This window comes from Trichomycterus rosablanca, chromosome 10 (assembly GCF_030014385.1).
Source record: "Trichomycterus rosablanca isolate fTriRos1 chromosome 10, fTriRos1.hap1, whole genome shotgun sequence".
Taxonomy (NCBI): domain Eukaryota; kingdom Metazoa; phylum Chordata; class Actinopteri; order Siluriformes; family Trichomycteridae; genus Trichomycterus; species Trichomycterus rosablanca.
In genome coordinates, this window is record NC_085997.1 from 4,567,344 (window position 1) to 4,582,964 (window position 15,621).

Here is a 15,621-nt window from a genome sequence, read left to right on the forward strand (position 1 = left end):
AATTACAAGGGCAGGAAAAAACTACGGCAGACACAAAAGTCAGAACAGGGGACGCGGCGTAACGTTATTACTACTTTTTGCTCCGTCTCCTCAACACTTGTGCTTGATTTACACTGAATATATGAAGCAAATATACACGTCAGCGCTTGTGTGTTTATTTCCGGTTGAACTGATAAAAAATTTTAATTTCGGAAGATTAAAATACGAGCTGTTTTTCAGTTTCTGCTTGTTTGTTATACTTTCTAAATTAAATAATTTTATGAATGTTTTTATTGGTAAACATGTTCTTGCAATAAAAATTGTGCATAACTTCGAATTTTGCTTAGTTATTAGTTTGCGATTAAATGCGATTAATCGCGATTAATTTGGATCTTTAATCGCGATTAAAAAAAAATATCGCGTGACAGCCCTATTTTTTATAAATCTAGAATCTACCATCCAGTTAGCTCAAGGCATTTACGGACTGGTTAAGCAGGTATCTGCTCTAAATCAGTGCTAATACATTTAACTTTAGAGGATTGATAACACTGGCTTTGTCGAAAAATATTCATGTTGAGGTCATTTCCTGTTCTGTATGTACTCTGTGACCTCCCCCCTAAGAGAATATGAGAAAATAAGACTAGTATTGACTTCTTACATCATATTCCTACAATGGGTCTTTAACAGCTTTTTCCCCAGAGCCTTTTGTCAGCTGTGCAGTACATAGACCACAATAAATGTTAAAATAAATATTATTGGAAATGACATTAGCTGTAGATCATTTAGCTCTTTCTTCATTCTACACTCTGCTACAGTTACATGTCCGTGCAGAAGTAGTTGATCTATTTGGACTTACCAGTAAAAGTAGTTTTCAGGTGTTTAAACATATTATTCATTCCCAATCCAGGCTGATAATTTATGTGAACCAATGTATTTACACTGGTTCACACACTAATCAGCCATAACAATAAAATTAAGCACTTTGTAGTTCTACAATTACTGACTGTAGTCCATCTGTTTCTCTGCATGCTTTGTTAGCCTGCTTCCACCCTGTTCTTCAATGGTCAGGACTCTCCCAGGGCCACCACAGAGCAGGTATTATTTAGGTGGTGGGTCATTCTCAGCGTTGCAGTGACACTGACATGGTGGTGGTGTGTTAGTGTGTGTTGTGCTGGTATGAGTGGATCAGACACAGCGACGCTGCTGGAGTTTATAAACACCTCACTGTCACTGCTGGACTGAGAACAGTCCACCAACCAAAAATATATCTCTATATGCTCTGTGGTCAGCGTCCTGTGACCACTGATGAAGGTCTACAAGATGACCGACTCAAACAGCAGCAATAGATGAGCGATCGTCTCTGACTTTACATCTACAAGGTGGACCGACTAGGTAGGAGTGTCTAATAGAGTGGACAGTGAGTGGACACGGTATTTAAAAACTCCAGCAGTGCTGCGGTGTCTGATCCACTCATACCAGCACAACACACACTAACACACCACCACCATGTCAGTGTCACTGCAGTGCTGAGAATGAATAATACCTGCTCTGTAGTGATCCTGGGGGGGTCCTGACCATTGAAGAACAGCATGAAAGGGGGCTAACAAAGCGTGCAGAGAAACAGATGGACTACAGTCAGTAATTGTAGAACTACAAAGTGCTTCTATGTGGTAAGTGGAGCTGATAAAATGGACAGTGAGTGTAGAAACAAGGAGGTGGTTTTAATGTTATGGCTGATCAGTGTATATATACAACTCTAATTAAAGGACCATGGTACATACAGTGGTTTGTTTAGGACCTTTCTTTAATTCGGGTTATTTTTGTACTTTGTTTACCATGGTTGTGCTCTTGGTGTGACCTTTTCAAGACACAGACTCATAAGAAGAGTTGCAATAATACAAAACTTGTAGACAATTTGTCGTACTGTGGATTAAAACACTCACAGGTCTTTAATTGGAAACACTTCTGTAGACTTTGTATCTTTTACAAGCTACACAAAAGTGTGTTTTTGCAAAAAAGTTTGCAGAACGTGAAGGTCCAACATTAACGAAAGAGGAAACTGGCCAAAAAAAATATGCTGTTTGTGTCAGTTGTGGTTTGGTATGGTGACAAAAAGCAGAACTATAAAACTTATGTAAAATCCTGCTAAGTTTCTTTTTATACCTACTAAAAAAATGTAGTTAGTTACTTGAGACTAAATCTACCTTTCACTTATAAAATCAGCCATTTCTTTCTGCATCTGTTTCCCCTTTAGCTGCTTCTGTAGTAGGACCTCAAAGCCTGTGATGCTACCGTTCCCCTGCTGGTCCTTTCTGTCTGCCTGCAACACAAGACAAAACAGAAGAGCTGGTTCACATGCTGAAACAACCACACTGTCAAATTACATCTGTAGAAAAGTAAGGATCAGTAAGGCTTCTGGATGTAGTGACTTAAATATTAATGGTTTGTGTGTTAAATTCATACACACACAATATAATACCAGTTGACCAGTATATAGACCGGCTAATATATAACAATATTTTTAAACACCCACACAATAACCTAAAAATGATACAGCCCCTATTTAGAAAAAGTTGGGAAAATGTAAACAAGAAAAAAATGCAGTTTCTTACATTTACTTCGACTTTTATTTCATTGCAGACATTATGAACACAAGACATTGTTATATATGTTATATTAACCTCATTTCGATTGTTTATATCCATCCATTTCTGCATTTAAGGTCTGCAACACATCCCAAAAAAGTTGCGACAGTAAAGCATTTACCACTTTGCAATGTTGCCATTCTTTGTCACCACACTTGTAATACGTTTTGGCACCAAGGATACCAAGCAATGAAGTGTTTGAGGTGTTGTTTTGTTCCACTGTTCCTGCAAACACGTCTTAAATTGTGCAACAGTACAGGGTTGTCTTCACAAATTCTGTATTGGAGACAGATCAGGACTGCAGGCAGGCTATTCCAGTACCCGTACCCTTTTCAGCATGTGGTTTGGCATTGCCTTGTTAAAAAAAAAATGCATAGCCGCTCAGGTGGCGCAGCGGTAAAAAGAAACGCGCTGCAACCAGGGCTGGATTCTGAGAAGCGTGGTATCGAATCCAGCCTTGCTTTACCGGTTCGAAGCTGAGTGGCTATATGAGCAACGATTGGCCGGTTGCTCATATGGGGGGTGGGACAAAGAACCGGATGTGGGTCTCTCTCTGTCAGAATGCGATTGCGTTCTCTGCCGGCTGATTGGAGGCGCTTACACAGAGATGGGAGAGGGTGCCCTTAGGGTGTGTCTCTCCGCATGCAACGCTAGGTGGCACCAAACTCGTCAATGTGTGGGTGGCAAAGATGCATCTGGCTGCTGCTCGTGTTTCGGAGGGGATACGGGTTAGCTTCAATCACCTCCGTCAGGGCAGGGTTCGGCATAGACAGAGAGGAAGCACGATGCTAATTGAACAATTGGATGCGCTAAAAAGGGGAGAAAAAGGGGTAAAAAAAAAAAAATAAAATAAATAAATAAATTTAAAAAAAAAATTTAAAAAAAAATGCATAGACGTCCCTGGAAAAGATGCTGTCTTGAAGACAGCATACACCGACTAGGTGTAACATTATGACCACTGACAGGTGAAGTGAATAACACTGATCATCTCTTCATCACGGCACCTGTTAGTGGGGGGGTTATTAAGCAGCAAGTGAACATTTTATCCTCAAAGTTGATGTTAGAAGCAGGAAAAACGATCAAGCGTGAGGATTTGTGACGGCTAGACGACTGGGTCAGGGCATCTCCAAAACTGCAGCTCTCGTGGGGTGTCCTCGGTCTGCAGTGGTCAGCATCTATCAAAACAGTGGTAAACCGGCGACAGGGTCATGGGCGGCCAAGGCTCATTGATGCACGTGGAGAGCGATGGCTGGGCCGTGTGGTCCGACCTAACAGACGAGCTACTGTAGCTCAATTTGCTGAAGAAGTTAATGCCGGTTCTGATACACAGTGCATCACAGATTGTTGCATATGGGGCTGCCAAGGGGGGACCAACACAATATTAAGAAGGTGGTTATAATGTTGTGCTTGATCGGTGTATGTTGCTCTAAAATAAAGAACTTTTCTGCATCATTTGTTAGTTTTTCACCTAATTGGGTTGTTGAATGACATATTTTAAAATTGACGACACCCACTGTTATTGTAGTTTTAATAACATGATTTAGAAAGCGATTCTAAAAAAAAAACTGATCCCCTCTTTCTAACGACGCAGTGCTTATAGACAGAAAGTCAAGTTTTGTAAATGTAAGACGTTGTTACCATGGTAACGCAGCTTTGTTGTGTCTGCTGCTGCTCTTACCCAAAAATAATCACAGTAGCTCCACTCGTCTGGTTTGAGCAGCTGCTGTTCGGCTGTGAGCGCTGAAAGGGGGAACGTCACACAATTGATCTGGTGAAACACAGTTAACATCATCTTAGATCAAAACAGACGCCTGTTTGTATGAAATGAATTCCATTTCCAAGTACATACTGTATACACCGATCAGCCATAACATTAAAACCACCTCCTCGTTTCTACACTCACTATCCATTTTATCAGCTCCATTTATCATATAGGAGCACTTTGTAGTTCTACAATTACTGACTGTAGTCCATCTGTTTCTCTGCATGCTTTGTTAGCCCCCTTTTATGCTGTTCTTTAATGATCAGGACCCCCACAGAACTATTACTTAGGTGGTGGATCATTCTCAGCACTGCAGTGACACTGATATGGTGGTGGTGTGTTTGTGTGTGTTGTGCTGGTATGAGTGGATCAGACACAGCACCTCGCTGTCACTGCTGGACTGAGAACAGTCCACCAACAACCAAAAATATCCAGCCAACAGCGCCCCGTGGGCAGCGTCCTGTGACCACTGATGAAGGTCTAGAAGATGACCGACTCAAACAGCACCAATAGATGAGCGATCGTCTCTGACTTTACGTCTACAAGGTGGACCGACTAGGTAGGAGTGTCTAATAGAGTGGACAGTGAGTGGACACGGTATTTAAAAACTCCAGCAGCGCTGCCGTGTCTGATCCACTCATGCCAGCACAACACACACTAACACACCACCACCATGTCAGTGTCAGTGCAGTGCTGAGAATGATCCACCACCTAAATAATACCTGCTCTGTTGGGGTCCTGTGGGGGTCCTGACCACTGAAGAACAGGGTGAAAGCAGGGTAACAAAGCATGCAGAGAAAAAGATGGACTACAGTCAGTAATTGTAGAACTACAAAGTGCTCCTATATGGTGAGTGGAGCTGATAAAATGGACAGTGAGTGTAGAAACAAGGAGGTGGTTTTAATGTTATGGCTGATCGGTGTATACAGTATATGCCTGATGCTGATCTCCACTGCTTATGAGGAATCCCTGTCTGGCTCCCACCCTGTATGAATAACAGCCAATCGTTGATCACGTAGCCGCCCAGCCCAGCCGGATGGCAGAGCTGAGTTTCGAACCAATGAAAGCAGTTTTTGTTTGAATATTCAGATACTATTTTATTTAATTATGCAGATATTTAAATAGCAAAAAAGAAAGGGCAATTAAAATGTCATTTCTTCTTAGTACTCCTGGTACGCTTGCAAAAATACCACATTTTAGTACTTTTACTTACTTGTTTGTTACATTTTGTGCAGTACTGTGCAGTACAAAGTGCTTTGCATTACAGAATTCTAATAAAGTAAGTTTAAATGACTGCATGTCAGGCAGCAGATGGACTCGCTCAGCATGATATCTGTTTGGCAGTTGTCAGTGTCTGTGCTGTGTGGGGTGTCATGGGAGTGCGGTGCAAACCTCCAGCTGCTGTTTTATTTTATTTATTTATTTTTAATACTTACTGTGACTAATTTCTTGTGCTCTTTCTTTCTGGATGAAGTGGACACGAGACTCTGAAAGAGGAAACAGCAAGCACACACACAGATTTTAACACCCCTTTAGCAATTCGGATGTTTGAAGTCTTGCCACATATGTTTTGTTTGTTGTACTGCCATGATAACCACGAGTCAAAGAGGAAGCTATGGGTATACTTCATGTGGGTAATATTTTTACATTTGGCATTTCAGGGTTGCATTTATTATAGAGATAGCAGATTTCATTCCTAATTCGTTACCTCTTTGCCTAAATCTGTATGAACAATACTTATTAGTCATAACAATTATTATATAATTCATGATAATTATTGCACTTCTATTTTATGTAGATCACACTAGCAAGCATTAGGGATTAGTAGGGATGCCGCTCAGGTGGCACAGCGGTAAAGTACGCTAGCGCACCAGAGTTGGGGTTTCGAATACATCATATCGAATCTCGGCTCTGCCTTCCGACCGGGCTGGGCGGCTGCCTGAACAACGATTGGCTGTTGTTTATAGGGTTGGGGTAAAAAGTCGGATCACAGATCCTCATGACTGGTGCGACTGCGGCCCCTGCTGGCCGACCGATGGCGCCCGCACAGGGCTGAGGAATAATGCTGATGGGGGTGTGGCCCTACGTACACAGTGCACGTCGATGTATCGATATATGAACTCGACTCGTGCGGGCGAAAAATGCAGTCTGTACTGACTGTACGGCATGTACAGGAGGGGGCGCATGTCAGCTGAGAGGCGTCGTCAGTCAGCGGTGAAGGGTCGAATCGGTATAGAGGACGCGTTCAGGGTAATCGGACACGACTAGGGGAGAAAATTGGGGGAAAAAAGTGGGGAAAAAAAAAAAGTAGGGATGTAACGAAACGCTCTACCCACGATGCGATGCGATTCACGACACTGGGTTAACGATACGATTTTTTCCCCGATTTTTTTAACTGAAATTGAAGACAAATTATGACAAAGTTTCCTTTGATTATTTCACTTTAAAAAAGAAAAGAAAATACTGTATTTGTGCTTATCTTTTATTTATTTATCTAAATAATGAATGCTTTTATTTCTGAGGTAGGTACAAACTATGCAAAACAATTCTGAATTAAGCCCAATTTGGCAACCAGGCGTCTAGCGCCAGTGACGTCAACCAGGCGAGGTGAATAGCGCCAGCGCCCTCTGCTGATTAAACTAAATATCGATTCATTTTACACGTCAAATTCATTTGAATCGTGGAGTTTTTGAATCGGTTATTAACTGTCTTGTGGTGCATCGTTACATCCCTATTAAAAAGACTGGTACCTTTATATGATAATGTGTTGCAAACACAACATTTTACCATTAAAATTGCGTTATAAAACGTACCAAAATGCTGGAATGTTCTTCTCTTCCAGTCACTGTTTCTTCATACAGTTTTAGGAGATTGGAAAGGCCATGCAAGCTTGACTTATGAAACCAGGCTTAAATTTTTGGCTGTTTTTAATAAAACACCTAATGTAATAAAACCTTTTTGGTAACCCAGCACAAGAATTTTACATTTATGGCATTTAGCAGACCAGCTTTTATCCAATTGACTTACAGTAGCCTTGCTCAAGGGCCCAACAGTGGTAGCCTGGCAGTGATGGGACCATTTGCTGCAAGAAGCAGCTCCATATCATGATGCTTCCACTTCCACTTTCATAGAATTAGACATGCAACACTTCTTTTCACAAACAACACAAACAACTTACATACTGTACTGTACATACTGTTCGTCCGGCGACCATTACAGAAAGCTCTGTGGTTCATTTATTCTCAGTTAATGGGTGGTTAAAAAAAACCCTGTCTACTTTGCTGTAACACACATGTGGTCTATATTTGTTGATTGACCGTGAGTACATAATTAGCTGATGTTTCTGAGGACGGACGTAAGACCACGTGTCTAAAAAAGCAGATTGATTCTGTATTATGGATCAGTCTTACCAGTTGATCTGCGCTAGGCTTCGGCGGTGGTCCATGCGACTGCTCCGTGTGATGCAATGTGCTGCTGCTGCCATGAAATCCATTTACTGTAAAGAGACATGGACACACGTGGTGGTTTATATTCACTGTCCAAAGCAAGTATCAAGATATCAAGACATTGTGAAGGAGCAAATACTTTTTCACATCACTGTAGAGCTGTTATTGGGTAGCTAAAAGCCGAGTCTATGCTATGAGGTTCTCGGCGTATAAAAAGCCATTGTTTGTAGATCACACAGCTCGGTCATGACTTTGCCACTCCTGTCTAAGTCACCGAGGCTTTGAGCTGCCAGGAATTGACCTGCAACCTGACAAAGAGCAGCGTGACGCACCATCGATAAAAGTAAGACCTGGAAAACGTGAAATTTAGAGCAGCATATTTAGATGGAAATCATTTTCATACGCTGCAGATTGCAGATCTTTGAAGCTGTGAGGTGAACATTTGAGGGTATCAAGTCTTTTTTACTGTGTCACATGACTAGCTTTGTACATTTTAAAGCTGACCATCATTCAACACATTTTATTGAGTAGAATTAAAAAATTTCAACATTAAATAATACGTTTTATTAGGGCAAAACGGCTTACCCGCTGGCAAAGACTTGTGTTGAACAAATGTGCTGGGACTTCCAGGTACACTGGATGGCCTTTCCCACGTAGTCTCTGAAACAGAAAGCGTGTTAAGACTACGATTATGGACCTGTGCGCTATTCTGGTGGAGATACTGCACAATGCGAGTCAAAAGAGGGACCACTTTCCCATAACACGGGCAAATGTTGATCAACTTTCAAAATTCTTTCGCTGTTAGACACAACAACGAGGTCATTTGACTTATTTATAGCATCGGTTACCATAACAACCATATGTGTTACCGCCAAACGGCAGCGGGCGACAACACAGGAACACAAGATAAAATCGTGTTATACCACTGAGGACTTGTATCCGATTAACTGGCTGGTAAAATAGGACTGAGTAACATCTGTGAAACTGGTAGCTACAGAAGACGTAAAGCGTGCGTACTTATGACAGCGTAGCACAAGTTCAACCTAAGACTCATCGACGATCAACTAGGGCTGGGCGATTTTGCAAAAAAAAAAAAAAAATCTCGATTATTTTGATATTATTACCGATTGTCGATTACGATTTCGGTTTTTTTGTTCTTGTATAATGCAATTGAAAAAAATTTCTCAAATTTTTTTTTTTTTTTTGCATTTTAATTTAAGGCTGCGGAAGTGAAAAATAGTAACAGCACCACCTATAATTATCATTTCAAGAGACTCAAACTTTATAACGATAATGATATAACAATAATTAAAACAAAATAGAAATCTTAATTAGCTATATCTTTTATAACAATAGCTCACAAACAACCCTTACTTTAAATATTGTGCAGCAGAACCTCCTTACATTAGGAAAAGTGCAAAACTACAAAAAGTTCTTCACAGGTTTCTTAAAAGCACATGTCCCCGGTCAGTCAATCCTGATCGCGCTCATCGGCTCCGGAGTTGTGATCCAGTTCGGCTGTGTTTGATTCAGTGACTCTTATTTGAACTCTGTTTGTGTGTCTCGTTTTGCCGATCGTGTTTGCGCTCCTTATTTCTGAAACTAACCGTTACCGTGTATAATCCTTGTTGGCTTCCGTTTACTGTTTTAGTTTTCGCTGGTTTTTGACATTAAACTTCCCTTGATTTATATTCCGCGAGCATCTGGTCAGTTTCTGCCTCGTGACATGTTAGTATTTTAATTAAAAGATAAAGTATGCGAACAATCGCGATTGTCACATTTCTAACATCGGGTGAAAACGTTCATGCGAATTAACCGAATTAATCGTGAAAATCACCCAGCCCTGCGATCGACACGTCAAATTTCTAAGAAAAAGTGGACTTAGCCAATCGTCGGTCTGAATTATTCACCGTAATCTGGCGTAACAAGAGTTGTCGGGCAGTTGGGCAATTGTAGGGCAGTTGTAGACTAGTGTGTAAGGTACTGAAGTGGTAATCGAAAGGCCCTTAACACTCAATTGCTTAGACAGAATTTGTCCCATTACTGTAAGTTGCTAAATGCCGTAAATGTAATTGTAGAATGCCGTACTAGTAACTAGCAACAGTAATTTATGCTGATCAAATTTATGGGCAAAGTACTGAACTCGTCGGTTCGGAACTCGGCTCTGCCATCCGGCTGGGCTGGGCGGCTACATGAACAACGATTTGCTTGCTGTTCATACAGGGTGGGAGCCGGAGGGGACCTCATGGCTTGTTTTTGTTGTAACACATTTAAACTTCCACTTAATAACAGCGCAAATGTGTCATTCATGTTTTCCACCAGTGACTAAGGTTTCCACCACTAGAATCAATTCCTATTTAATTCTACTTCCACTAACTGTGTGCCTAATTCAGTGTTCAGTGTCACACAGATTTTCGATAGGACTGAGGTCCAAAAATGTTACCCAGGCACATCCATTAGTCATTATCCTAACTATTAATGCTTGGACATCAAACACAAAAGGTAACGTGTGCAACAGGCAACATATTTAAAGTTAAGACACTCCCAGAACATTAGCAACTCACTTTATGCCATTAGTAGGGATGTAACGATGCACCACAAGACAGTTAAAAATCGATTCACACGTGTAACGATTCAAATCGGTTTACATGTATAATGAATATCGATATTCACTTTAAACAGCAGAGGGCACTGGTGCTATTCACCTCGCCTGGTTGACGTCACTACAGGGTTGCCAGGTTCGGAATTTTCCAGCCAAATTTATTTATGTGAGGATACTTTCTTTATTTGTATTATTCATTCATTTATTTAATGTGGGATTTAATGTAGTGTAATGTAATGTTTGTTTAAAAAAATCAGGGGAAAATCGTACCCAGTATCGTGAATCGCATCGGTAGAGTGAATCAACTCTGTTCTGTTTTTCTTGTTTATTTTAAATGGGTAAAATGTGGCAGCACGACAAGGCGTTTAGCAATAGTATTCGTCTGTCGTGAGTTCTTTTAGTCAGTCCCTGTCAATTTGAAAGTTGGCCATTGTTTTTTGATCTGTCAGAACACAATGGCTTCTCGAATGACTTTGTAAAGTTGTGTTTCATTTATAAAAGAGAAGGGAACTAGAATCAGAGATGGGGACTCGGGACGCAAGTCGCACACACAGCGACTTCAGACTCGACTCGGACTCGTTTCAAATGACTCGCAAAAAATGACGTAAACAACAAGAGTCCCTAGTTTTTATTAAAGATGAATTAAATGGCGATCCGACATCATTCTGATTGTGTCATTTTCTGCTCTCTAATAACGCTCCGGCCGTCTTAACCCGCAACGCAGGCTATGGGTAAATGTTACAGCCAGCTTGCGGCGTAGTGATACAGCGTCGCTCCCTACTCCCTAAACAGTTTGAAGTTCACTTCATTTCAACACTTTTGTTACCTTTGGATTGAAATCCCCTTAAAATGGTGGAATACCCTACGTAGTGCACTTCACAGGAACAACCGGGGTGAATGGAACGCTCCTACAGAATTGGTGCTAATGCTTGAAAGAACGCTTTTTTTTTTACTTTTAACTTTTTTTTTGCTGTGTTTTGGATTTTGGCCGCTGTGCCGTGATTTATTTTGCTCTTTTGTTTTGCAATGAAAACAAAACGTATCAGTTTATACAGTCGCTAATCTGTTGTTGTTTTTATCTGAACTTACATATTATTTGTTTATTTCTACACTACATTTCCAATATATGTTTTGTGTAGATTATATTGACTCGTGACTTGACTCGGACTCGTATTTTGTGACTTGTGAACATCTCTACAACTTAGTCACCTGCTTGTTGGTCACTACAGTTTATAGTCTAACTATAGATGTTTATTTAATGTAAAACATTACTACATTACATTATTATGCCTCTCATTATGTAGAAGTTCACCAAGTAGGGAACCAGTAACAAGAAATGATTACAGGATGAAGTTCACTGTATTTTTGTTGGAATGGGGCAATCATCATCATGAAACAAAATCAGCTAAACCAGTGATGATAATGTAATTGCTGGCATTCTGCTGGAGTACTGTTTCCTTCTCCTAAAAGTCAGTAGTAATTAGAAAAAACTGTAATTAGCGTCTTGCGGATGCTTTCCTGATTAGGTTTATTCTATTAGCTAATCCAGAACGAATCCCAACTTATTTCCTCCGTCACTCCCCTATGTGTGACTCGAATATCCGTCGGTTACTTTAAATACTCTGGTTCTTCATCATCATAAGGTCCAAAGCACAACAATCAGAGCCTATACAGAATCCATCAGGGTCTATGGAAATGTAATGAAAGACTGAAAAAAGTTCTCGTGGATCATTTATTAAGCTGCGACTCTGTAACTGTAACCAAGCAACAAGCATCCGAGCTAACGCATTAATTACATTATTTTTTTCCAAACATCCTGCAATAAGCAGCAGGGCTGAGATAACACTTCCCTGCTATTGTCCAGTCCTTTATTTACTACAGTACACACTGATTTTCTCCAAGAACACAAAGAGTATCATGTACTTTAATATGTGATTTAATATCATAAAGAATAGAATATAAATATTGGCTGTGCATAATATCATTAAACCATTCAAGGAATCAGGAGGAATTTCAGTGCGTTAAGGCCAAGGGCGCAAGCTTAAGCTGAACGCTTGTGATCTTCCATCCCTCAGTCGGCACCGCATCAAGAACCGCCACTCAACAACAGCTGATATAACCACATGGGCGAGGGATTACTTTTGCAAACCTTAGTCAAGCACTACAATACAGTAACATGCACAAATACCACTTAAAACATTACAGTGCAAAAAAGAAGTCTTATGTTAACCATGTCCAGAAGCGGCGTCGACTTCTCTGGGCTCGGAGGCATCTAGGATGGACCATCACACACGAGTGGAAACAAGTGTTATCAGCAACAAGTCCTGACCTGTCCCCAATAGAGAATTGGGGAGAGTTTTAAAACGAAAAATGCGACCCTGTACTGTTGCACATCTTAAGACGTGTTTGCAGGAAGAATGGGACAAAATACATTTCTTACCTTGACATCTTGAAACCATATGCTTCATTTTTGGTTCCTTTATAAATGTTCCTACTAGAAATAAAAGCGGTGTAACACTTCCGCAAATAGACGCCAGCAATAGACGGTAAATGCAGTTGGCTTGTTATATTGACTGCACAGACAGTGATAGACTACACAGAAATTACATTTAGAGACGCGCAATTCCCCTCAAGGAGTTTCATTTTGAGCATCGATTTTTTTTTGTCTATACGCTCTGTAGATACTAGCCAGTAAAGTAGCATACTGCCATGCAATTGCTTTAATCCTTGGAATCAGTTAAACTGGGTTGCAACAGCGCCAGATACTCAATCCACCAGTGAGTTACAACCCAGAGGTTCTACAAGATACCAAAAGACGAAAATTCAGCTGTGGAAGTAAAAGCACAAAAACGCAGCTGGTGTCTCCACTGGATTACCACTTGCATTCAGGACAGGTCTCATGACAGCAAGAATAAGAGATGTTCCCAAGTCACAAAACATGAGTCCGAGTCAAGTCACGAGTCTTTAGGCTAGAGTCCGAGTCAAGTCACAAGTCTTTAGACTAGAGTCCGAGTCAAGTCACAAGTCTTTAGGCTAGAGTCAAGTCACGAGTCTTTAGGCTAGAGTCCGAGTCAAGTCATGAGTCTTTAGGCTAGAGTCAGAGTCAAGTCACAAGTCTTTAGGCTAGAGTCCGAGTCAAGTCACGAGTCTTTAGGCTAGAGTCCGAGTCAAGTCACAAGTCTTTAGGCTAGAGTCCAAGTCAAGTCACGTGTTTTTAGGCGAGTCCGAGTCAAGTCACGAGTCTTTGGTTAGAGTCCGAGTCAAGTCACAAGTCTTTAAACTAGAGTCCGAGTCGAGTCACAAGTCTTTAGGCTAGAGTCCAAGTCCAAGTCTTTCGGCTAGAGTCCGAGTCAAGTCACAAGTCTTTAGGCTAGAGTCCAAGTCAAGTCACAAGTCTTTAGACTAGAGTCTGAGTCAAGTCACGAGTCTTTGGTTTGAGTCCGAGTCAAGTCACAAGTCTTTAGACTAGAGTCTGAGTCAAGTCACGAGTCTTTAGGCTAGAGTCCAAGTCCAAGTCTTTAGGCTAGAGTCCGAGTCAAGTCACGAGTCTTTAGGCTAGAGTCCGAGTCAAGTCACGAGTCTTTAGGCTAGAGCCTGAGTCAAGTCACGAGTCTTTAGGCTAGAGTCTGAGTCAAGTCACGAGTCTTTAGACTAGAGTCCGAGTCAAGTCACAAGTCTTTCGGCTAGAGTCCAAGTCAAGTCACGAGTCTTTGGTTAGAGTCCGAGTCAAGTCACGAGTCTTTAGACTAGAGTCTAAGTCAAGTCACGAGTCTTTGGTAAGAGTCCGAGTCAAGTCACGAGTCTTTAGGCTAGAGTCCAAGTCAAGTCACGAGTCTTTAGGCTAGAGTCCGAGTCAAGTCTCGAGTCTTTAGGCTAGAGTCCGAGTCAAGTCTCGAGTATTTAGGTTAGAGTCCGAGTCAAGTCTCGAGTCTTTAGGCTAGAGTCCGAGTCAAGTCACGAGTCTTTAGGCTAGAGTCCGAGTCAAGTCACGAGTCTTTAGGCTAGAGTCCAAGTCAAGTCACGCTTCTTTAGGCTAGAGTCCGGGTCAAGTCATGAGTCTTTAGGCTAGAGTCCAAGTCCAAGTCTTTAGGCTAGAGTCCGAGTCAAGTCACAAGTCTTTAGGCTAGAGTCTGAGTCAAGTAACGAGTCTTTAGGCTAGAGTCCAAGTCCAAGTCTTTAGGCTAGAGTCCGAGTCAAGTCACGAGTCAATATAATCTACGCAAAACATATATTGGAATGTAGCATAGAAATAAACACATAATATGTACGTTCAGATAAAAAACAGCAACAGATTAGCGACAGTATTTTGCTGTTTTACTTCGTGCCTTTACTTTCCTAGTCATTGTGCAAATAAATGTAATTTCCGTAACAAGAAGGTTCCAGTTAAAAGCTTAAATTGATACGTTTTGTTTTCATTGCAAAACAAAAGCGCGTGATAAATCACGGCACAGCGGGCAAAATCCAAAACACAGCAAAAAATCATAACCACTGCCTACCTGAGCTTCTGTTCTTCTAGATGCTATTAAATTTATAACCGTGTGTCCCATTCGGAATATAATCCGTTATTTTGTAAATGTGCTTATAATTAAAAACCTCCAAACTTTTCCCGGTTGTGAAGTAAAACACGGACTCGTTAGAAAGCCAATCGAGCGTTTCATTAACACATCATCTGTGTGACGCAAACTGAATAAATGCAAATTACAGCATTTCTTACTGATTGGTTCAGAAAGCGTTCTTTCAAGCGTTAGCGCCAATTCTGTAGGAGCGTTCCATTCACCCCAGTTGTTCCTGTGAAGTGCACTACGTGGGGTATTCCATCATATATATGTATACTAATGTTAACACAAGCTGACGCTAGGGACTCGTGTTGTTTACGAGTCATTTTTTTGCGAATCATGAGTCGAATCCGAGTCATTTGAATCACAGACTCGAGTCCCCATCTCTGGCAAGAATACAAAAGCTGTCATGCCACCACTGGACACAATTTGAACTAAGGATGGGTCTCTTGTGACATCTACACTAAAAAGCTGCCATGCCCAGTGTATCAGTTCCACGAAACCAGTACATAGAAACGCTGTTAAAAATAAAAGGGCCGACCTTCAGCTCTAATAAAAAACAAGGTGCAGCAAATTTACCTTCTGCATGTTACTGGGAAGTAGGGGAAACTGGAATCCCTACAGAAAACCA

The 15,621-nt window shown here is 41.1% G+C and overlaps 1 protein-coding gene across 1 annotated transcript in view; it reads right to left on the reverse strand.

Annotated features, from left to right (window-relative positions):
* The window catches only part of gas7b (growth arrest-specific 7b), a 49,598-nt gene that overhangs the window by 17,702 nt on the left and 16,275 nt on the right, over positions 1-15,621 (reverse strand). The window contains exons 3-7 of the mRNA XM_063002783.1: positions 8,418-8,492; positions 7,797-7,882; positions 5,823-5,873; positions 4,303-4,392; positions 2,184-2,299 (exon numbers count right to left, since the gene is read on the reverse strand). Of these exons, the coding sequence (XP_062858853.1) occupies positions 2,184-2,299; positions 4,303-4,392; positions 5,823-5,873; positions 7,797-7,882; positions 8,418-8,492 (418 nt within the window). The remainder of the gene's footprint in view (positions 1-2,183; positions 2,300-4,302; positions 4,393-5,822; positions 5,874-7,796; positions 7,883-8,417; positions 8,493-15,621) is intronic.